Genomic DNA, 24,860 nt, shown 5'->3' on the forward strand with positions numbered 1-24,860 from the left:
TGGCATTCTACATATGGTTTTAAGTATCAGGACATCTGTGTAAGTGTGAATGAAAGGAAGAACAGGATAGGTAAAAAGACAGAAGCAGCTTGCCAAAGTCTATTAGGACAGTTCATCAGAGGATGGGTCTAGGAAGTACATGATGTCAGTTAAAAAGAAAACAGTGCTTTGTAAAAAAAGGTCATATATAGGAGATGACAGGTTTTGGAGGCATGAAAAGCAGGAGGAATAACAACTTGGCTAATTAACTCTAGGGAGACGGGGACCTGAAGAACCCTGTTGGCAAGAAAAACTACCAAGACAGTTGGTAGGCAGTACTTCAAAGTAATTTTGAGGGATGTGCATAGAATTGATAACTCTGGATCCCGTTGGTTGGTTTGTGGGTGGGACCATCTTAGCTGGCAAGGCCAGGCCTATGGCATATTTCCCAATATGTGGTTTAGTATGTTTTGGAAAGAGTTTTATCTGTAGTCGGACAGGTAACACTAGCTCTTGTAAGACAGAAGTCAAAAGTGGTTACAAGTACTTGAAGACACAGCGACATATAAGTTATTAATGTTCAACCAAGATCAATATTGATCAAGACTGGTACTCATCAAAGAATCAACTGGCCTGGAAAGTAGATATGATAAGAACTTGGATGAGGAAAAACGACCACACATTAAGGCCTGCGGCTGATACACAACTTTTGAAAATGGGGAATCAGTGTTAATAGTGATTTACAAGTCGAGTTAGGATATGAGTCAACCGAACATTAGAATGATGGTCAATGTAACAGGAAAACATGAACCTGAGCAGGGGAAAAAATCTGAGGCAAACTAAAATTTTAGGTTTGTCATCTAACCTTAAACTGATAGCCCTGGCTGAGTAATTAGAAAGGGTTAAAATTAAAACTAATTCTGAATATAATGCAAATGATATACACAAGTGTTGGCAATTAATGTCACTCAAGCAGTGAGGACACACTATCTAAGGCCATTTTCCACTGTTAGAGACCCAGATAAGAATGTTGCCATTTCAACAACCTCCAACTTCCCTCAAAATTCTCTAAGAGCCAATACAATGGAGTTGATGGAAAAGAGGCTTGTTCACCCTAACTCCCGAGTGGCAGAGTGACTACTGGCAGAGGAAAAGAAATACAGAGGGAGCTGCTCTTAACAACATTGTTTTGAGTTCGAAATAGGATGGTCTTTATAAAAAGATTTCAATTAGAAATGCCATTATATTAAGCAAAGTCTCCCTTAAACAAGACTTTTATACATTGTGTATAAAATACACATAGTAACCATGATCTATAAACTTACGTGCTAGAGATTAAGTAATTATCTCTGCATCTGACTGATTCATGTAACACTTACCTGGGTTGTAGGTTATGTTGGTGTGCACAGAACTAGTTTTAAATCCTGACTTCTCAAGACGTTGGGAAAGTTGCCCAAGCTAAGTCTGTTTCCCCATCAGTAAGATGGGATTAGCTCCTAAATCACAGGGTTGTTGTTGGAGGCAACGAAATACTGTATGTAAAGTATCTATCCAAGCTGTTCCAGCCCTCAGAAAACGTTTATGTCCCGTCCCCAAATCCATATCCTCACCCCTCTACCTATCGCAACATAAGTAGCCAAAAGCATGCTATGTTATGGCAAGACTGTGAGTCACCATAAACATATATTACACATTCCAAAGCAAACAGTGCGGAACAGAAGTAATCATACCCAACACGTGGATTCTTCTTTTAATAAAACTTACACCTAACTAACCCGAGAGACCCCAGAAATATCGGAGAGAACACTTCACCATTCCCACGGGAGGAGGTGGGGCAAGCAAAAATAAAAGCAGCCCTGGAGGGCACATCTCCATTCTGGGCTGTCCAGAAGGCGAAAGCAGAGCAAGTCTTGGGGAGATAAGGAAGACAGGGGACAGACACCGAGGCCACTGTGTGCGTGGTGTCCTTGTGCCTGAATGTGGAGACAGCAAAGGCGGGTATATCAAGGGCTGCTAATAACCTTGAATTTTGGAGACCGGGCACAAAAGACAGCTAAGCCGTGGGACTTTTCCTCTAAGTTCCTTGGGAGCAATGCCCGGGCTTTGCTCTCTTCCATGTGTCCCTTAATACCTACGACAGCGCCTTCCTTGCAGAACTAATCATTGCACCGATGTGCTGGTGGGAACACAATGGAAGAGTAGATGCTCTCCAAACAATCGGAAAGGCCAGGGACCGAGGGGAAGGCATGGCACCGGGGGTGGGTAACGCAGGTGGAGGGGTAGGTCTGGGGCGTTCACTTTCGTGATGGTGGGCTGGTGTCGCGGGCTGTCAGTGCGCGCGGGTGACGAAAAGGGGCCTGGGGCGACCTTGGCTACGCTGCCGGCTCCAGAGGGTGACGGCGCGGGGACTGTGGGCTGCGGTGGGGTACGGCGCCCCGGAAGCAGTTACCTGTAGTAGCTCAGAAGCCCGTTGCTCAGCACGAACCACCGCCGCTGGTAGCCTTTGATGTAATTGGTCCATTTGAAGAGCCAGCCCTCTCGAGCCGAGCCCGAACCCCCGGCGCCCGAGCCCCCCGCCGGCGGCGCAGGGGCCTGGCCCGCAGCCGCCACTCCCCCGGCCCCGGGGCCCGGGCCGCCCGCAGCCACCGCGGCCACCGTGCCGGGCGCGCCCCCAGAGCCTGGCCCCGAGTCTCCGCGGCCGCCACCGCCGCCTCCCCCCACGGGGGGACCGGTGCCGCCGCCGCCCGGAGCTCCAATGGCTGCCGGGCCCGGCCCCACCACTCCTCTCAGCTCCGTCGCCGCCATGAGTCGCCGCCGCCCCGAGATACAGGACCGAAACCGCCTACGAGGGCCGCCGTCGCCGCCTGGAGAGCCCCACACGGCTAGCGCATCAGCCGCGGCCGCGCAGCGTCCCCGCCCCGCCAGGCCCGCTGCGGGGAGGAGGGCTCGGCCGCCAGGAAGAAAGGAGTCAATTGGCGCCGTGGAGTGTCACTTGCAGGAGACCCCTAGGACATTGGCATTTCTCTCGGGCCTGTCATTCCACACCGCCCAGTGAGAGTCCGGGGTGGGACGCGTCTGCCAGCCATGCCGTCGATTGGTTCAGATGAAGGCCAATCAGACTCACGTACAAGCCCATTGGTACTTTCCCGAAGGTCCCCGCGCTCAGGGAAGACTCGAGAATGCAGAGTGCCCGGCCAGTTTGGTCGCCGATTGGCTAGTATTTCCGCCATTCATTTCAGTTTATGATCCCGTCACTGCCACGTCACCCCCTCCCATCTCCCTTCGCATCCTTCCTCTTCCGCCCTGACGGATTGGTGGTTGGTATCAGCTGCTCAACCTTTTCCACCATTTACCGAACGAGTTGAAGAAAAAGGGGAGGAGTCTTGTTGCACATCCCCACTTTCACTTCTTATTGGCTGGCATGCATGTCACTCACATGTCGGCGGAGAGACAGGGCGGTGCTTGGAGATGATTGGTTCCAGACATCGTCTGTGGAAGAAGGAACTTGGCAATGCTGACCAGTGAAAGAAACGTTTTGAGAGGGGGCAGGCCGGGGCAGCCAATAAAATCCGAGAACAGCGCTTGGGGGGCATGCCTACCTGCTTCCTGCTTGGGGGAGCTTGGTGGTAGGCAAAAGCGGGTCGACTTCTCAAGAACGTTTTTTCGATGTAGGCGCTGAGTTGGAGTCCCTTCTTCTGAGTTAGGACCTCCATAGTTTCTTGTTAGGAAGAGTGACTTTCAGCAGTCAGCGCCTGCCTGAGTCCCCTCCTTGTGGCAGCTGGCTCTGAGCTAGAGGCCCGGATTCCTGGGGACCCTAGAAATAGCTTCCCCAGTTCCCTCCTGGATCTAGGATTCTCCTAATTCCCTTCCCTGGTTTGCTGATCATCGCACCACATCCCATATCTCTTGATTCGAGACTGTCATATGCTTTTCCTAATTCTGTTCCACGAGTTGCTGACCTGATTTTGAGGAAAAAATAGATTCGCAAGGACCTGACTTATATATGCTTCCGACCGGTGTCTCTTCCACACCTAACGGCCCTTGTTGGTTTTAGCATCATAAGTGCACATGTGTATGCTTTACTTTGCGCAGAAAACAGTTATTTTTGGTAAATGACGTTATTCACACATTTGTGAAAGTCACAAATTCAGTAACTCATTTAACATTTAGATGTTGTAAACTGCTGTTACAAATAGAGCTTTGGGGAATCTGGCACCTGTTATATTTTGCCAGTTTAGACGGGCAACAGAAATAGCTGTTGGTGTAAAACAAATTGCTTTTCCCTGGCAGTGTGCTTCCCAGTATCAAGAAAATAAAGAAAAATAGCCTTTTTTAGAAAACGTTTTTAAAAGGAGAGAAATACTTATTAAATTCTGGAGAGAGTATATACTTTGAAAATCTGTAGTTAGATGGATGCTATTTGGGATTTTTCTTTTTTTTAAAGCTGAACTAAAGTGAATCCATTTATGCTTCAGTCCTACCTTTGCAATTTACGGGCTCTATGACTTTGGGAAAGTCATTTAAGTACTCCAAACCTCAGTTTTCACTTCTGTTAAATAGGAATAAAACCTTACAGGAATGCTGTTGTGATTAAATGCGTTTGAACGTGTTTGATAAACTGTAAACAGCTACAAAAATGTAAATTGTGTTGCCAAACCCATCCCTCAGATTATTTGCCAGTCACAAAGGAGAAACACACGCTTTTACAATGGGGCAATCTGGCTGAACCCACCTTCACTCAGTTATCCAACTTAGGGTCATTAACCCTGGGCCAACATTCTTACCAGGTCTCCGGTGTGCTGCAGGATCAAGTATACAGCAGTGTTTACGAAGTTTTCATGCCAAAAATGTTGAACCTGAATCCAATCAAGCCTCTAGCTCTAACATCCAGTTTACAGGGGCTGGAGGAACCAGTTAAACGACATCCCCATGAGACAAGCAGATAAATCAAGAATGTAAGGCATTCTATAAGACAATTGATCTTATAGCAGGTAAGACATAAAGATTAAGGAAAATTGATGTCATAAAAAAGGGCCAGGGGGTGATCTAAGTTTTTCAAAACTTTAAAAGACACGACCAAATGCTTGATTGGAGTCTGGTTCTGAAAGAAAATAACCAGCTTTCTAGACATTTTTTGGCAAAATGGAGAAATTTGAAAATGGGCTAGTATTAGATGATGTTGTTAGGCAGTTATTACATTTGTTCAATTTAATATTAGGATGATGGATATGAAGGAAAAGATCTTTAAAATTTGGGGAAATGCTTAGGAGTGAAGAGTCATGATGTCTGTAATTTCCTTGAAAATGGCTCAGAAAAGGAAAGGAAGAATGAAAGACAGCCAGCCAAGAAAAAGTAATGCATTGAAATGCACACACACACATATTTATATCTATATAACTAGGTATATCTGTGTATCTATATATAAAGCAAATATGGCAAAATGTTAGTTGAATGTCAGTAAGAAATATATGGGTGTTTATTTTACTATTATTTCTACTTTTACTGTATATCTGAAATTTTTTTTAAGGTTTTAAAAGGCTGAGTTAAAAAAAAATGAAAGGAAAATAAAAGGCTGACTTGAGTTATTGCTGTTCCCACCACTGCCTCCAGAATACAGCCAGATTTCCTAGCCTGGCAAATGAGGCCCTTGACAATCTGGTGTCACTTCTCTTTTCCAGCCTGTCTCTTACTCTTTTGTCTTGATGTATCCAAGCTCTGATTAAATGGATCAACACATCTGCATCCACATTTGCCCTACACTTGCCCTGATTGGTGCCTTTGTGTATGTTCTCCCTCCTTCTAACGCCCAGCACAATACTCTCCCTCCACAGAGTCTCTTCTGATTTCCCTGCCTAGAAGTAACGTCCCTTCCTCAGCACTCGTAGAATGTCCGTGACGTTAGTTGTCTTGCCTTGTAGTTACTTATGTTCCTAATATATCACCCCTACTAGAGGGTAAGTTCCTCTTATGCGTGATCCGTATCTGTTTCATCTTCAGTTCCCTCATGACAGTTAGCACACAGCCTAGTATATTCATCCATTTAACAAATATTTATTAAGCGTCTACTATATAATATCCAGGGTTGAGCCAAGTGTTGGGGACAGAGTAGTGAATGTACAGATAGGCTCTCGTTTCTCATGGAACATAAAGGATCTTGGGGATAGATAGATTTTTAACAAGAGACACACAAGTGAATATATACAGTATTTGCATAGAGAAAATATGTACAGTAATTATATACATATGTACAGTAACATGGAGGACAGCCAAGGTGCTTTGAAGGAGAATAACAAGTGTAACCTGTTTCAAATAGGGATAAACTCCCTTTAAGTAATCTGGGGGGGTGGGGAGAAGTTGGAAAAGGAAAGGCTGGAGACAGTCATTCTTGTGTGAAGGCCTGAGGAGAAGAGAGGCAATAACTAAGGTGGAGGGATAAGGGATGGAGAGCACAGACTGGAAAGACCTACAAGCCCTTATAAGGAGTTTGGGTTTTATTCTAAGTGCGGTGGGAAGCAGTTGGAGGAATTAGGGTAAGTGACTCCAATTTTTGTTTAAAATGGTCACTGGCAGATGTGTGCAGTACATGAGTGTGGAGGAGACAGCAATTAGGAAGATTCTGCAGCCTTTTAGAAGAGAAGTACTGACGACTTGATTGAATGTGGTGGCAACAGAGATGGAGAGAACGGACAAATTTCAGATATATTTGGGAACAGAACACCTGTGAAGGGGTGAAGAAACAGGGTTAGAGGGAGAAGTTGAACTGGGTTGCACCTGCAACAGAGGCCTCAGCTATAGGGAAATCTGGAGTTGGATTGGCCTATCCCAGATGTCCCACCTTGAGACAAGATGGCGGGCGCTTCTATCACAGCAATGATCAGGCTGCATGCAAGAAGGGGGCATAACCTAAAGGATTTCCCTTTGGGAGAAGGCAATTTACAGAGGGAGGTAGGCTCAGCTGTGAGCCATCAGCCACCAGCACTTTCAGCAGCTGTGGGTATGAGTACCTGCTTTTAAAGAGAAGATCTTGGCAGCATTCCAGAACATCCACTACAACATTAAACCATCTTTCCTTATAAGTCAGGACTTACATTTTGTGGTTCCCTTAACCTACATGAAAGAAAAAGCAAATTGGACACCTGACAGATACTGTACTTGGTGGTAAGCCTGTTATTGTGCTTGCCACAGAGGCACTGTGGTTAGCGTCACTCTTACCTGCTTTCCCCAAATGATTCTTAACGACTACTAGTTCCAGGTACTGCTCTGAGCAGTGGAAAAGAGCTTGGGGAATGATTCTGTCTCTAAGGTTATCAAGGAGTGGTCTGCCCGGTGTCCCTTGCTTGCTGTGTTATTTTTCCTGAAGCAAGGGCTGCATTCTAGCCCTCTGGTCTTCTTCTTTTGTTCGAGTTTGTGGAGCAGGATGATGAAATTCACTGAAACCAGGAAGACACAAAAGTGAGGTGGGAACTGCCAGTATATCAGAACAGGTTCATCGACAGTCTCAGGGGAGGTAATTCAACCCTCTACTTTTGGGTAACAAGGGGAATGGTCACTCCTGGAGAGCAAGAACCACATTCTGTGTGTATTTTCTAGACAATCATACAGGAAGTAATTATAAATTTCAAAAAGGGGAGCTGCATACTAACTGAGGACTCACTTCTCTAACCCCCTGGGGGAGGCACTATTGGCTATTGAGGCAACATAGTATCATGATTAATTATTATTTCTCAGGACCCTGACCATTGGGATCCAAATCCTGCTTTTGCTAAGTAAATGCAATCTTGGGCTATTTACCGAACCTCTCACCGGTTTCTTTATGACTATATTAATAGCATCTATCTCTCAAGGTTTGGGGGAAGGATTAAATGAAAACACATGAAATGTGCCTGGCATATAGTAAATAATCAATAGAGGCTAACCGTAATTATTAATTATGCAAGACTATCTTTGAAGCACAACATAACGAACCCAAGTGGGACCCACATATCTTCCTTGGGGGTATTAGACCTGCCATAGTAAAGCCTAGAAATACTGGGACTTAATCTGAGGTAGAAATGGATTAATACAGTGAAAGGATATCAGCTTTTACTGAGTGTTAAGCACTTTCATAAATGTAATTTCATTATTTTTTGGTCACAATCCCAGTTGTTTTACTACTCCTTTTACAGATGGGGAAACTGAGACCCAAACAAAGTAACTGGGCAAGGCAAAGCCGGCATTCAAATACTGACGTGCATAGGCCTACAGCCGAGGCAGGCTGTCCATACTACTTGGGCCTCGGAATCTTTTTTTTTTTTAATAACATAAACAATTCAGATAGTGAACTGAGGTGTCATCAACACGATGAAGTGGGATTTGGTTTAATTTTGATAACAGAAAACATAATTTCGTGTACTTTTCAAAATCACCACGAGCCTGTCCGTTCTTCCCAGGAACCATACCAACATTTTAACCAGCCTCTTCAGGCTGCCCAAACCCTCCTGTTTTGCACCAGATAATCATGCATTGCACTTCAGAGAAAATGGAGGCTGTGGGTGAAGAATTCCCTCAACTTTGTAACAATTTTTTTAAAGATTGTTCAAAATTATGTTTTCCCCAGTAGCATTTAATGAACTCTAATACCAAACAACTGAAGAAGTGCTTTGTAATAATTATAGTTAGGTTTATTTGCAAGTATCAGAAGCCCTATTTATATTGGTTTAAACACGTAAGAGTTTATTCTCACGCATAAAAGAAATTGAGAGGTAGCTCGCTGGAGTGGTCAGAAACACAGACTCCTCCTTTCTCCTCTGATGAGCATTCTGTCTGTTGCTGAGATTACCTTTTGTCCCAAGATGGCTGCTGGAGCTGCAGTCATCACAAGTGCATTCTAGTCAACCAGAAGGGGGAAGGACGGGAGACAAAAGGGCATTCACTCCCTTTTAAGCAGCATTTTGGGAAGTCCCACACCACATACCTGCTTACTTCCCTGTTAGATGGAGAAGTGGTGGAAAACGATTGTAAATGTAATTGAGGTTTTCTTTTTCTGCTGCTCACTCATTGTTATTTTGGACAAGTCATGTCCATGTTCTCTCTCTTTCTTCTTTTCTTCCCTCTCTCAAATAAAAACCTATTACATATTCATTATAAAATACATAAAGGGTTTGGAAATGTAGAAAATGAAAATTCCACCATAATCACACTTCCAGAAGTAACCATTGTTACATTTGATATGTATTCTTCTACTGTCTTATGGATTTTTTTTTTGAGGAAGATTAGCTCTGAGCTAACATCTGCTGCCAATCCTCTTCTTTTTGCTGAGGAAGACTGGCCCTGAGCTAACATCGGTGCCCATCTTCCTCTGCTTTTTTTGTGGGACGCCCGCCACAGCATGGCGTGCCAAGCAGTGCCATGTCTGCACCACGGATCCGTGGTGAACCCCGGGCCGCAGAGAAGCAGAACGTGCGAACTTAACCGCTGCGCCACTGGGCCGGCCCCTATCTTAGGGATTTTTAAAAATTATTTAACAATTTTAATGATGAAATATTTGACACATTAGTTTGCCGGGGCTGCCATAACAAAGTACCACAGATGAGGTGGCTTAAACAACAGAATTTATTTTCTCGTGATTCTGGAGGCTAGAAATCTGAGTTCAAGGTGTTGGCAGAGCTGGTTATTCTGAGGTCTCTCTCTTTGACTTTTAGATGGCTATCTTCTCCCTGTGTCTTCACGTGGTCTCCACTCTGTGCCTGTGTCCTGATCTCCTCTTCTCATAAGGACACCAGTCATGTTGGAGTAGAGCCCATCCTAATGACCACGTTTTAACTTAATACCTCTTCACAGGCCCTGTCTCCAAATACAATCTCATTCTGAGGTATTGGGGGTTAGGAGTTCGACATGAGTTTTGAGGGATATAATTTATCCCATAACATGCACCGAATGCATATGATATATGAAAGTTATGAAGCATGATAGTAAAACTAATAGCCATCAACCACCACTCAACCTAAGAAATACAAAATGACACTTGCCTACATCTTTATCCCAATCCCGTTCCTCTAAACACTCCCAAAGGTAACTGCTGTCCTCAATTTATTTTTAAAAAATCATTCCCTCAGTCACTTTGACTTTTAAAAGGTTCAGTCTCCTCATCCTGTAGACCAGGAATAGTGCTGTGAGGCCCTCTCATAAATGGCCCCTTCTCTTGTCTATTTCCATTTTCATACAGATCACGTTTTGTCTTGTACTTTTTAACTAAAAACTCTGCAAAGGCTTCCCATTGCAATGAGAACAAATCCCTCCCAGACCCTTTGTGGTCACTACTCACTCCCTTCACTCCAGCGACATTAGCCTTCTGTGGCCCCTTGAACCCCTTACTCGTTCCATCTCAAGATCTTGGCCGTTTTCTTCATTTGGCTTGGGACGCCCTTCTGAGACCATTGCATGGTTGTCCTCTTCTCATTATTCATGTGCCTGCTTAGATGTCACATGCACATCAAGGCCTTTCCTGACCACTAAGGTCTAGGGTACAAATCCCCCCATCCCTCTTCATTCCATTACCCTCTTTTGTTCTCTTCCTAGCACTGATCACCATCTGTAAGTGTCTCCCTCAGACCCTAACCAGCACCAGAGCAGGCCTTCATTTGTCTTTGTCACCACCGTTCCTGGAGTAATGCTGGACATACAAGTGCTTGCCTGACTTATATTATCAAATTGTTCCTGACCTAAGGGTTGTTGTGATAAATGAGTGACAATATATTTTGAAATGAGCCTTGCACATGCAGACTGTTTTATTACATTGAGATCTGTCCTCTGAATAACCCCTTTAAGCTCTGTTGCTAAATAGCGTAACTATCTCAGGAACAGGTATTTGTTGGCTGGCTGCTAGGTGTGCCCCTGTGCTGGGTCTTGGAATACAGTTGTGAACAAGACAGTTCCTGCATCTGTGAAGCTCACATCTTAATGCAGTGAGTTAATGAATGAACCCATCACCTGTGACTAAATATATCTTAAATTAAAAAAGCATTTCAAAATATTGGGAGGGAGGAGGAAGAGTAGAAGCAAGGAGGTTTTTTTTTTCTCCTTTTCAAAATGCTTAAAAAACCAAAAGGGGCATACAGATGCCTGACAGCTGCCTTCCTGTATCTTTGATCCTTCTATATTTCAATTGGTCCTGATAATTATAACCTGAATCACCTCTTTCCTGACATTACTGAGAGGCAATTGCTTGATTTGCCTCCTGAAAATGAAAGCATTAAGATTCAATCAGGGGGCTGGCCAAGTGGCACAGTGGTTGGGTTCACATGCTCTGCTTTGGCAGCCTGGGGTTTGTGGGTTCAGATCCCAGGTGTGGACCTACGCACCACTCGTCAGGCCATGCTGTGGTGGCAATCCCACATGCAAAATAGAGGAAGATTGGCACAGATGTTAGCTCAGGGCCAGTATTCCTCACCAAAAAAAAAAAAAGAACAATCAGAAGAGTTTGCAGATGTGTCCTTACATGCTTCCAGCTTTTCAGCTGCTCCTATATGAAGCATGAAGCCAAGAGCAGGAGCCTTCTTGAGCCAGAACACTAGACGTGGAGCTTAAAACTTATGCTTTAAATCCCAGTGTTAGCCGTCATTAGCTGGATGGTCTTGCTGATCTAGTTTTGGTACTGTACAAATTAGAGTTGCCCATCTTACTTCAAAAGGTTATAAAGTAGACTGAATTAGAAAATGCATATGAGTGTTCTTTGTACACTATAACACAGCTAGGAAATGTAGGGTGATGTTGTGGGTTTACCTTCGTTCATTGTTGGACGGACAATGATGGCTGACAAAAAGTATTTCAAGATTGAATCCTATCAATAGTGGCACAGTTACATAAATTCTGGCACAATGGCACACAGTGGAACACTATACAACCATTAAAAAAACAGGGTAGCTCTCTATATGGTGACATAGAAATATGTCCACGATGTATTAGGAAAAAAAGTTAAAATGTTTATAATTCTAATTATGGATGCACAGGCGTAGGGAAATCACTTGGGGGACAATACACTAAACTGTTAGTAGTGGTTTTTCTGGGGACAGGACTTTGAGATACTTTCCCTTTGTAAGTTATACGCAGATTTCTCTCTGGTTCTTTACACTGGTACAAAATCTAAGCAACTTAAGAGATATTCTATTCACAACTGGCAAAGTACACACGCTACTGATTACCTAGCTCCTTTCTAGATGTTTCCCAGCTCTCAGGTCTGATTTAGGTTAATATTGCCTTGGAGGAGGAGTTGGGGCTAAGTTGGGGAGTTCGGAGGGTCTTATGTTCCTTGGAAGAGACTTACATGCAACATTTACAAAATAAAAAGCAAAGCTGAGGCTGTTATGAGACCTGCAATCTATTCACAAACGTGCCTGTGCTGCAAGAAGGAAAAAGGTCAAAACAATGCTATTAGGTAATTTTAAGATACTTATTCCTTAAAGACTTGTTACCTAAAACCTCACATACTAATTTCTTAAGGATCACAATGTTAATACATTTAAATATAGTTTGGCAGAAAAGAAAAAGACAAGATGCCTTCAACCTCCTCACTTTTCCTTCTCACACGATGGACTTCATCGCCCTCCAAAAGTAGAGGGTAGGTGGCATCCAGTTGTCTGTCTCAAATTCAGAGTCATGTGTTGGCCTTCCTAATGATTGACAGGGCAACTTTGGTGAAAGCCAGCTGGCTGACACTTAGGGCAAATTGGAATTGAGCAGATCTTTCTGGGGATGGAGCTGGGATCCATCGTGATGCAAGAGTCAGTTTAGAAAAAAATGCAATTTAGTGTAAATTTGAAAACTACTGGGGGACTTATCAAAGTGGTTCTTTGATCCCTCAACTGGTATATCATCTTAAATGTTCAATAATAGAACACCTGCCCACATCTCTCAGGATAACTGCCTTGCTTTCACCTGCCTTTTTCAGACCCAGCGCATTCACCTGCTACAAAGTCCAATCAATGCGCTGGTTCTGAAGTCAAGCACAATTAGAGCAGACATTTTTGCCCTGCTAGAACTTCTCTTCTCCCTAGAAATAGAAGGCTACTATTCTTTAGCAGTTTTTAGAGAATAACCCCCCCCTCCCCCCCCGCTTTGGTTGTAATAGCAATACATGTTCATTGAAGGCAATTTGGAAAACATAGAAAAGCAGGAACAATAACCTACATAATATCCTCCACAACTCCTCCCTTCAAGGCAACCACTGCTATTTGGTCACCATTGATTGCTTCCCCTCCCCCAACACACAGATTAAGTCATATACATATACAGACTGTATTTTTTTTTTTTTTGAGGAAGATTAGCCCTGAGCTAACTACTGCCAATCCTCCTCTTTTTGCGGAGGAAGACTGGCCCTGAGCTAATATCCCTGCCCATCTTCTTCTACTTTATACGTGGGACGCCTACCACAGCACGGCTTTTGCCAAGTGGTGCCATGTCCGCACCCGGGATCTGAACCGGCAAACTCCGGCTGCCGAGAAGCAGAACGTGTGAACTTAACTGCTGCACCACCAGGCGGGCCCCCAGAATGTATTTTATGCTTAACACTATATTCTTAGGATTTTCCTGTGTAACTCAACTCTTCAAGAAAAATTCTTTTTTAAAAATATTTCTTCTAAGAATATACGTAATGCATTTTCTCTATAGAAAATTAGGAAAATACTGAAAATCAAAAGAAAAGAAAGTTCCCACATTCTCACCACCTAGAGATGGACACGAGTAACTTTTAGGAGCATATCTTCTCAATATTTTCTTTTCATCACATATGCATTTTCTTAAAAAAAAAGAATTGGATTCAAAGCATATATATTTTATGCTTTTTCCTCATACTATATCATAAACACTTTCCCAGATTAAATATTCTGCCTTTCTAATAGTCCATGACACACGGATTATCATTTACTTAACCGTTATTGTGATGTTGGACATTTAGATTATTTTTAATTATTCTATTATAAATAATCCGATGATAAGTATCATTACTTTGGAATCTTTCCTTAGGAGATCTCTAAATCCCAATTAATTAGTCAAAGGCTATGAATACTTTTGAAGCTCTTCACATTGCCAAAGCACTTTCAAGAAATGTAGAAATTGGGGCCAGCCCGCAGGTGTAGTGGTTTAAGTTTGTGTGCTCCACTTCACTTGTCGGGGGTTCATGGATTCAGTTCTACATACCACTTGTTAGCCATGCTGTGGTGGAAGCCCACATACAAAAATAGAGGAAGACTGGCACAGATGTTAGCTCAAGGTCAATCTTCCTCACCAAAAAAAAAAAAAAGAAAGAAAAAAAGAAAAAGGAAAGAAATTTACCCTACCAGTGTGAGTGGTGGCCCCAAATTCTTGCTGGCATTAAAGTGCTTTTTTAATTTGATAGGTAAAAAAATATTTTTGATTACCAGTGGTGGTGTACTTATTCACTTGCACTTTCTTTTGTGAAAATTATTATTCCTAAGTCTGTTACCTATTACTTTTCAGGGTCTTCTTTTTCTTATACAAGGAAATTATACACATTGATGTTTGTTTTTAATTCTGTGCCATATGGTTGTAAATCACTGTAGTGCATCACCTAATTTGATTATTCCTGAGCTAACAACTGTTGCCAATCTTTTTTTTTTCCTCCCCAAATCCTCCCAGTACATAGTTGCATATTTCAGTTGTGGCTCCTTCCAGTTGTGGCATGTGGGACGCTGCCTCAGCATGGCCTGATGAGTGGAGCTGTGTCTGCACCCAGGATCCAAACCGGTGAAATCCTGGGTCGCTGAAGTGGAATGTGTGAACTTAACCACTCGGCCACGGGGCCGGCCCCTGCTCTGAGTCTTAAAAATGACTTTTTAAGCACCTAGAACAGTTTCTGGTATATACTACATGACTCAAGATGCAGTTGGTAGTTATTGTAAGCTATTGTTACATTCACAAAGTAGAAGCATTCACTTCTTAAACTCAGTCCTTTTCTCGTGAAAACATACTACTTACATTGTCTGGACTAGGACTAGTATTTCTCAAACTGTGGAGGAGAATTATAACCTAGACAAGCAGAGTGCATACAAACCCGTTCCTTTCTTGGCCTTACCACCAGCTGTGGTACTTAGGCAAGCCACTGCCCTCTCAGAGCTTCAGACCCCTCACAACTTAGATGCGAGTGCTGGACCACTTCTGACATTCTGAACCTAGTCTTCTGGGAGTGTCAGGGCACCCCGGAGGCCAGTTCCACTCTAACAAGGCAGAGCTACCTAACGAGACCTTACGTTCTTTCACGTAAGAGGTCAGAATAAATCTTTTAGCAGAAGGTAGTTTTATCCCCTCATAGCAATAACATCCTGTATGAGTCCCTTGTTCTGCTGCTCTCTAGCATCACTTGTCACCTTGGACAAGCTATTTAACCTCCAGAAGCCTGTCCACTCACCAGGAAAAAATAAGCTTTATGTAAGGAGGCAGCCAACAATGTTAAATTATCTCCCTGTCTCTATCATTTTTAACTTTTCTTATTACCGGTTTTCATCTGAATGCACCGGGGAATGAGACATTCTGCTCCTGTTTCTTGGCCAAGAATCACCTGATCCTGAAGGTCTTGTGAGAAAACATGGGGAGGAAGAGTCAACCACATACACCACAATGGCAGAGAAAGAGACAGAGCCGACTCTTTTGAGAATTTTAGAGTAAAAATGACACTCAAGTCTGAAATAATTAACATGAATTTACTATGAAGAATGACCAACTTTTTCCCCTCTCCTTTGAAGAGATAAATTGTGAGATATAAGTCAGAGCTAAGGAAATACCAACCATGAGGGCAGCTTAAGGCCAAACTGGGCTATACGAAGTCTCTTAAAAAAGTCACATATGCCTAGAGATAGCTGGGATAGAGAAGATACACTGTAGTGTTTCTACTAAAACTTATAATTCTTTTTTGTGGTTAAAATGGGGGTGGCTGAAAGGACCTTCGGTTTTTAAAGGAAGGTTACCATGTAACCTAAGATCTTATTGGTCTCCCTTATAACAAAATAAAAAAGTAAAAACATTAAGTAATAATATCCTTACCAATCTCCAACACCAAGAGGTTTGCCTGTCTATCTAAATACGCTAGAAACACACTAAAAATCATGTTCAGAAGTAACAAGAAAGTAGAAATGTAGGCATACACTTTTTCAAGTATACAATTTGTTTTTATTTACAATGCCCTATAAAAATGTAAATTTAGAAACTTTAATTTTTATTAATTAGAACCAAACAAAAAAGATAAAGCACAGAAAGGAAGAAATAATAATCAAGTATTCACTTGATCAGTTGTGAAGGGAAGGTAAGGAAGGCGCATGGTGGAAAAAGTAAGTAGGTAATGGCAGAGGGAAGCTAGGTAATGTCACTGGGGAACAGCTGGTGGAGCCTGGAGCTACAGAACAGGAAGAAATGGAGATGGAGAACAAGGACAGCTGGTTATAATGGAGGATTTTACTGTTGTACAATACATGTATGTGCAAAATGTTTATTCCGTTTAAATATTATAACCTGTCCCCCCCACTACATTCGAAAGGGTGAGAACAGTAAAGAGAGTGTCAGGACAGTCATGTAAAATTAATCCAGATTTAATTTTCTTGAGGGCTATAATCACCAGGGATCCAAACCCCGTATCCTGCTTGAATGCTGAATGGGAGAAGGATAAGTGAAAAGGATCACGGTGGGCCGTCCCTGCTAGGATTCAAACCCAGGTCCCAGGCTGCCTGGGAATGGGACTTGGGTCAGAGGAAGTAGCAAGGACAGCAGTTCTGCCCATGGTGTGGAGCAGACTGAAGAGCCAAGCAAACCAAACTTAGCTTCCATGGTTACATTTGGAGGTTTCTACCCAGGACACCAAACGAAAAGAGGGGAGAGAAGGAAAAGCATGGCTTACTGAAGTAGTCTCAGGAAGACAGAGCGAGTGTGCAAAGGCTACACTGTGGAAGCAGGCTCTAAGTTAGGATCGTCTTGAACAACCTTCCATGCACTTGAGGGGAAGGCTCAAGTACACTCTGGCTGTAGCACAGGAAAAGTTTTAACTGTGTGCTGTTTCCATTGAGGACAGAAACAAAGGAAATATGGGGAGGAGAGAAAGGACTTCTCAGCCTAGAGTTGGGCATCAGCCAATTAAGAGTTCTGATTTTATTAAATGTGCTGCATACCCTCTATTTATATTAAAATAAGTCGAACCCACCAAGTTAATTACAAGATGGACTAGAAACAGATTAAAAATACATCAGCTGGTTTGTGTTTAGAGGAAGGATGTGTCAACTAAATACTTCTCAATCTAAAACTCATTCTTTACGGATCCTCTGGAGACCACATCAACATATGTAGAGCGGTGTGTGTGCAGGCATACATGTATATTCGTTTCTACTTAATTGGCTCTCCTATAGTCATATTAATATGGGGCAATGAAAAAAGACTTCAATAGGATGAGGGAAGGAATCCTTTGGCAGACTACAATCTACTCTGAACTGGAATAGTGGTGGTGGGATAAAGGGAGAGATTATATTTGTGTCTCTAGGGCAAAGAAAATGCAAAATTGAGAATTGAGTAAAAGTAGGACATGCAGAATTGTAACACAGAAGGTAAGAAGAAACCAGCAGAAGTATCACCCAGCCAAATTTCACAGAGCAGTGGGGAAATACCTGGCATTTAGAGACAACCCCTGTGAACAGGAATCGGTCCCACAAGATGCTTTGGGGAATAAGCTACCTTCCCTCCCTCATTAAAAACACTCCATTGGTGATGGCAGCAGTGCAGGTGGCAGCCAAAAGTAGGTACAGGACACAATTGGAGATCTTTTATCGTATCCCCTGAACTAGCCTATGGGTATAAAGAAAGAGAGAAAGGAAACTTGTTTGTATAAATGAGTTAAAACAGAAGGCAATCTTTTGCATTAAAGTTACATTCTTGTAAGAATTCTCAGAACAAAACAATTATGATATGTCTACCCTTAGCATTTAGTCAACAATGAGGGCACCACAGCAACCAGGACAGTGTTTTATATCTGGTAGATACTCATATATTTGATAGAAGTCTCTAATTTTTCCCACCAAAAACAGTTTTAAGCCCCCCGACCTCTTCCTCATAACTTGTAAAGTGCCAACTTCAGTGAGATGTGGAACTCTCCTGTTTTAAACTTACTGCAGTTTTGTTTCCAGCAAGTTCAGTTTCTGTCGGTCAACATAGCGAGAAAAGAGGGATACTAGGTTTGTGGGTATAGAGATTGGCTTGGCCAGGGCTGCTTGGGGGATGCGCAGAAGTTCTTGGGTTGCTGTGAACATCACCTCCGTCCTGACAGGGAAAACCAATAATAACAATATAAGGAAAGAATGAAAAGATTACCTAAAAGAACTTAAAATAAAAGAAGAAACACAGCCGAGACTGACCACTGGTTGTTTTGCGTTGATTCTGCAGCAGGGTCTGAACTCTGTAGGTCTTCCCCACGGCTCAGGACGACGAGGAGCAGTGACAGGCCAAACTACGAGAGGAGACAGAGGGAAGCAACTCAACACTGCACAGAATCCTCCTCCCCCACCGCTGAGGGGTCCCAGTGTTAGACGGGGAGCGGCAGCAAATCAGAATGACCCCACTGCTGTGCTCTTCTGTGAAACTGAGCAAAGATGAAACCACCACGAGCTGGGAGGCTGTGCCTTTCTCCTGGCACAGCAGCAACAAGCATAATCAATGGCAACGGAAAGTGCCAGCGCCCAACAGTCCTCTCTGATCTCCACTCTACCCTGAGATGAAAAGCTAATTTTTCCCTGCCTTAGATAATGTGGGATTTAGCTTTTGTCCTATTTACTAGAACAGAAATGGATTAGAAAGGGAAGTTAAATGTAGATAAATTTTGATACAGAAAATTAAAGTTCATGGAGAAAATAAAACACATTAAACAGAGTAAGATACTTTGAATTAAGAAAAAAGGTCTTAAGACCTGTGGGAAAATGTACAAAGAAAGGTAACTGGAATGATCAGGGTATGAAGAGAAAATTTCCTTAACAAAGGATACACCTATCTGGAAATAGAAAGGCTGAGAGAGGATGTTAATAAGAGTCTACAAAATAAAAAGAAACGATAAACAGATATATTCACCATATCTAGGATTATACATCTTTTAGAAATTGAAATACGTAAAGATTTGTCTTATTAGATTTGTTTTATGCAGTGGGTAGTAAAAGCAGAAAACATGTAGTCTAAAGGGGCACAGAAAGCAAATACAAATAAGGATAAAAAGCACTCAGTTAAATGTATGAATCATAGCTTTAAAGGACCATAAAGGGAAGCTGGGGATAGTTTGGGATTCCCTGAGACTCCTTTCTCCCTCTATTATACCACATGGCCCTTCATGAGTGCCCACTATGTACCAAGCATTATGCTGAACCATCCACAGCTGTTCTCTCATCTGAGCAACAGGAGAACTCGGAAGCCTACACCATCACCTCCACTTACATAGCAGCAAACTGCTCAGCAAAGTGAAGTAATCTGTTCAGGGTCACAAACCTAGAAAGCAGCAGGCAAGGAGTGGAAACCGGCTCTCTCTGGAAGCTCATGTTCTTTTTTCTATAGTATATTTCCCCTGAGTCTCTGGATCTTTAACCTGATGTAAATGAAATATGAAATGGGATGTTCTACTGTTTATAGTCTTACGACAGAGACCACTAATTAGCTATCTAATATGCTTTCCTTTGCATATTAGCATTCTGATTTTATTTGTGGTGACAATGGCGTGAACTAAAGGATGTGTTCCAGCCTTCCCTGAAGTTAGGTGTGACGTAGACCTGGCCATGGAGATGAAGTAGAAGCTGCTGGTTAGAACTCCTGGAAAAGGTTCAAATAAGGAAGACAGACAGCTGATCCACACCTTTTGGCCCTCTTCGTGCACCTCTCTTCCTGATGCAAAGTGGAGCCTTGAATTCCACAACCATCATGGACCCTGAGAGGTCATGAGAATGGCAGCCACTGGTAAGGACGGCAGAGAAGGCAGAATGAGGAGCCTGCATCCCTGACGACACTGTGGAGCCACTGTACCAGATTTATTCCATATGAGATACATAAAATTCTACTTTGTGGAAACCACTGTTATTTCTAGCTTGCTACCAGGAGCTTTATGTAACCCCTGAATGAAAGAAGCCTTTTTTTTTTACAAGTTGCCACAGCCACAGCAGCCATTATTTTTATCTAAAATGCAAGTTTAGGAGTCTTGCAAAGCTCAGGGACAAGCCCACCTTGTTCTGGAGCACAGCAGTGAGGTGGGGATTAGAGGGTGCTGGTGCAGCTGCGCTCTGAGGTAGGTTCATCAGCTGTTGCAGAAGGCTGGTGACAGTCACTGATGGAAGATGATAGACGAGGAGAGAGAAGGGACTCAGTAAGCATGGCAGCACCTACAAAAAATAAACAAAAGCATTACATTCTGGCAATTGTTACGTCAGTCACCCTCCACCAGTGGGTATGGACGGAAGGATGCTCAGCTGTATACTCAACTGCCTGAGGCAAGATTTAACAAAAAAGGGTGGACAAGTCCAGAAGGTACTATTAGAGTCTTAACAACAGATTTAAGGTATCTACCAAGAACTTTTTCAACTTAATTTGCATGGGAAACATCATGACTTGTGTGAACCATGGGTGTAAAAGCACTTCTCAAATACAGAGCAAGAGTCATGATAAAACATCAGTATTTTAATTCATTCCACCAATATTTAAATGCCTACAATGTGCCAGACACAGTGGGCTAAAAACAAATATAAACAGGACACAGAGCCCCAGGGATCTGAGGCACACTGGGGAAGACGTGAGTAAACTGGCAATTTCAATATACTGTGAGAAACACTCTAAGACAGGTAAATTCTGAGTGCTCCAGAATTACCGAGAAGTATTTTCAGACTTACTTGTATCTTGTTTTATTTTTATAAAAGCTCAGTGAGGGAATGGAGAAATGATAACCCAATTTTTATGGATTACTAGAGAAGCTCGGTTCAGAGTTATAACGCTCTAGCAGCTAGAACCAGAATCCAAGGCTGCTGAATTGTAGCCTGCCGGTCAACTCTTTCCTTTTGGCCATAGGGCCTAGACTGGGAAGTTAAAACACAGAGCTGCCAATGTAACTGGGTCTTACCACATGAGAGGAAAGCACGAGTGCTTCCAGGCACTCAGTGCCCACGGGTGAAAAGTGAGGGCTGGTTTTACTTGAACTCGCATCTGAGGAGGAGAGTAGACTACTTTTTGTGATCTATTTCTCTAAATAAACAAAGCTCTAAAAATTAAAGCGTTTTAAAACATATACCAAAGTACAAAGAACAGTGCAATGAAGTCCATGCACTCATCACCTAACATCAACAATTAAATCATCAATATTTTGCCAGGCTTATTAAATCTTTGTCTCTCCTATATCCTATCATTCCATTCATAAATACTTCAGTTTGTATCTCTAACAAAATCTCTCAAATTACTGCATCTAGCAAAATTAACAGTAATTCCTTAGTATCATCTAATGTCTACTTCAAATTCAAATTTCTCCAATTGTCTCACAAATGTCTTTTAGCAGCTGATTTATTCTAATCATGATTCAAACAAGATCCACACATTGCATTTGGCTGGTAAGGCTTAATCTGTTAATAGGTCCTTTGTCACTGCTCATCTCCTTTTCTCATGCCATTTGTTGAAGAAACTGGGTCATTTGTCCCATTGTTTGGATCTGGCTAATTGTACCTCTGTGGTGTGACTTAACAGGCTGCACTAGCCTCTGTTTTTTCCATAAAAACTGATAGTTAGAATTTGATGTTTGATTAGATTCCAGTTCAATGGGGCAGGGTGGGGGGAGGGGAACAAGAAAACGTCAAGGATAGAGCTGTGTGCTTTCGATGCATCGCGTCAAGCAGCACAGAGAGTCTGGTTGTTGTCCCCTTCTTAGTGAGGTTAAAAGTGATCAGTGGGTTCAGGCGTTGTCAGCCTGCTCCAACCATTAAGTTCCCCCATCCACCTTATACCTAATGCTTTTAGCACCAGTAATGAGTGCTGTCCAGACTGACTCACTGATTGCTTTTCCATTAGGGATTGTAAAGTTGTGATTTTTCTAATTTTATCATTTCTTTTACATTTATTAGCTGAAATTCTTCTGTGACGAATTTTCTATTATCAACTCTCTGGTTACCATGACATTTGGTTGTAATGGAAAGGCAGAATAAATGCTTGATTCTTTCCATTATTTACTAATTTCCAGAATAATGAGTTGATAGCCTAGCAATCTCTGAAGGTGATTAATGTATTTTTTGGTATCATTATGAACTCATTAAATATATTTGATACATTTTAATCCACTGTGTAATTTTTCTTTCTGATACAAATTATCCTATTTTTGACCAAAAGGAGCCCTTCAAGTTGGTTTGTACATCTTTTACACGGGACCCTAGTAATCTTTCAGACTCCTTGCCTTCTGGCACAAGATATTCCAGGATTATCACGTATGTTTTATGCCTCAGACTTGGAATCAGCTATTACTTCAAGGCATGGTAAGTAGAGATGTGGTCTATTACTCTTTAATGCATATAGGTAAAAACGCAGCCTCTATATATAACCAAGTTTTCCTCACTACTAGGGAAGTTCCACTAAGGCAGGCATCTTCGAATTCCTAGCTCCTAGCACCTATATCCAGGACCTAAAAGAGTGCCTGGTACAAAAGAGTCCCATAAATATTTGCTGAATGAGTAAGCTCTCCCAAACTTATTTCCACTGGTGAGTTCCTCTGAGACTGTGATGAGTGAGTGCCTGCCTCATTACCTACAAAAATTTATATGCTGTAAAATAGCTGTTAAGTCTTGTCTTCTACTTTCTAGGATGACATCAGCTCTTTAAGCTTTCCTTCAACCCATTTTTCATTCTTGAAATGAATGAATACTTTAAAGTACACTTTAAAAAGTGTACTTGTCTCACCCCACTTCACTTTTTCCAATGATGAGACCTAAACTTCACATTCATTTCTTCTGCAGACACTAAAATTTTAAGAAGGAATTTTTTCAACTCATTACTTCAGAAGGAACAATTTCCAACTCTTTCGTGTCATATTACTTTAATTTCAGCATGACTTGTTTTCTGGGAACTATTATCAGATGGTTATTATTCAACTTGTAGTCTACTATATCAGGTTCACTCTCATGAATTCTTTTTTTTTTTTGAGGAAGATTAGCCCTGAGCTAACATCTTCCGCCAATCCTCCTCTTTTTGCTGAGGGAGACTGGCCCTGAGCTGAACATCTGTGCCCATCTTTCTCTACTTTATATGTGGGACACCTACCACAACATGGCTGCTGAGCAGTGCCATGTCTGCACCCAGGATCTGAACTGGCGAACCCCGGGCTGCGGAAGCGGAACGTGCGCACTTAACCACTGAGCCACTGGGCTGGCCCCACTCTCATGAATTCTATTATCTGATTCTCACACTTAAAAATACTGGTCATTTGTTCTAGCCTTATCAATTTCTTGCTTTCAACTTCTAAGACTATTCTAAATTCTGCTAATCTTTCAAGCATTTTTTTGACAGGGATAAGCGAGAGTAACTCTTACCAAGAGTTAATTTGTAAACTTGATAATCATGTTTCAAATTCTAGCCTTGTTTAGATGATGGTAAAAGTTATTTAAAAGCACTGGCCCAGTTCCTGTGGGACACCATTCAACTAAGTCTACAGGCAAATGTTAAGTTACTGGTAACAACCCAATTAGTGATACTTTATATCCAGTAAAGTAGCCAAGACCATAAATTTGCAAACTTTACTGAGCATCAGATTCAGGTGGGGACATTGTTACAGATTTCTGATCTTTCCTCTGTAAATTCTGATTCAGCACGTTTGGGGTAGGGCTGAATTATCTGCTTCCCAAGTAATTCTGATACAGAACACAGCTTCACAATTATGTCAAATAAGATGAAAATACTGCTTTTCTCATGTTTGGGAACATGGTCTGTTGTACCAAAAATGGGATTAAAAATATAGGCCCGAAGTAGTTAGAGTTTTGCTTTAAATAATCAAGTCATACTGCCAAGGGGTAGACAAAACAACACAGAAGGGAAGAGGGGAGGAAAAGAAATTCGGATTCTAGACTTTTCTCAACTATGAAGACCCAAAGGAGAGCCGTCCCACATGGTGGATCACCTCATCTTGTGCATCCTTCTTGATGAGGAAAGGGAGGCTCCTAGCTGTTGTCATGAGAATGTCAGCTGCTTGCTCTGTGGAGAGGAAAGGAAGAATGCGGGCAACCATTCTCTTCCCTTTTCGGATACACATGATCTGTACAAAGTGGTCATCACTTGGCCTGCAGGGGAAGAAAAATGCTAACTTCAGTCAGCAAGAACAATGTAAAAAATCCTTTTTTTCCCGCTTACGTGTTACTGCATTCATTTTCACTCTACAATTATCTGTACTACAAAATAGTGAGAATTACTTCTCCAACTCTCAACCAAATAACAAAAAGTAATTTTTCAAGTTTCACAAATGTAGAAAACCATCATTTCACAAATTTTGCATTAAAAAAACCTGGTCAAACTCTATACATTAACTTCCTTTATTAACTTTTAAGTAACTACACAAATAACATGGTTAATACAGCAAAGTTTGAAAATACATATAAGCAAAAAGAAAAACAATAATCTCAGAGTTAATTGTATTAGTGTTAATGTTTTGAAGAACCCTTTTGCTGTATATTATATATTTTTTCTTTCATAAAACAAAACAGGCATGAAGAATTTATATGGTTTTGTTACTTGACTTTTTTCATTCAATAACTTCTTGTGAACACTTTTCCATGTCAAAATACTTGAACTATATACAGTTTATTGGCTGCATAACTTTCCAATCTATGGATAAACCCACATTTGATTCAACCAGTTGCCTGTCAGCCCAA

At 42.0% G+C, this 24,860-nt stretch overlaps 2 protein-coding genes across 2 annotated transcripts in view; both read right to left on the reverse strand.

The window, feature by feature from the left end:
• The window catches only part of OSBP (oxysterol binding protein), a 32,755-nt gene extending 29,733 nt beyond the window's left edge, over window positions 1-3,022 (reverse strand). Inside the window, exon 1 of the mRNA XM_044750501.2 lies at window positions 2,429-3,022. Coding sequence (XP_044606436.1) covers window positions 2,429-2,784 — 356 coding nt within the window. The 5' untranslated portion in view covers window positions 2,785-3,022. The remainder of the gene's footprint in view (window positions 1-2,428) is intronic.
• A 13,092-nt stretch (window positions 3,023-16,114) lies between these two features.
• The window catches only part of PATL1 (PAT1 homolog 1, processing body mRNA decay factor), a 28,929-nt gene continuing 20,183 nt past the window's right edge, over window positions 16,115-24,860 (reverse strand). Inside the window, exons 15-19 of the mRNA XM_044750499.2 lie at window positions 24,113-24,272; window positions 20,199-20,354; window positions 18,360-18,451; window positions 18,115-18,264; window positions 16,115-17,793 (exon numbers count right to left, since the gene is read on the reverse strand). Of these exons, the coding sequence (XP_044606434.1) occupies window positions 17,772-17,793; window positions 18,115-18,264; window positions 18,360-18,451; window positions 20,199-20,354; window positions 24,113-24,272 (580 nt within the window). The 3' untranslated portion in view covers window positions 16,115-17,771. The remainder of the gene's footprint in view (window positions 17,794-18,114; window positions 18,265-18,359; window positions 18,452-20,198; window positions 20,355-24,112; window positions 24,273-24,860) is intronic.

This window comes from Equus asinus, chromosome 17 (assembly GCF_041296235.1).
Source record: "Equus asinus isolate D_3611 breed Donkey chromosome 17, EquAss-T2T_v2, whole genome shotgun sequence".
Lineage (NCBI taxonomy): Eukaryota > Metazoa > Chordata > Mammalia > Perissodactyla > Equidae > Equus > Equus asinus.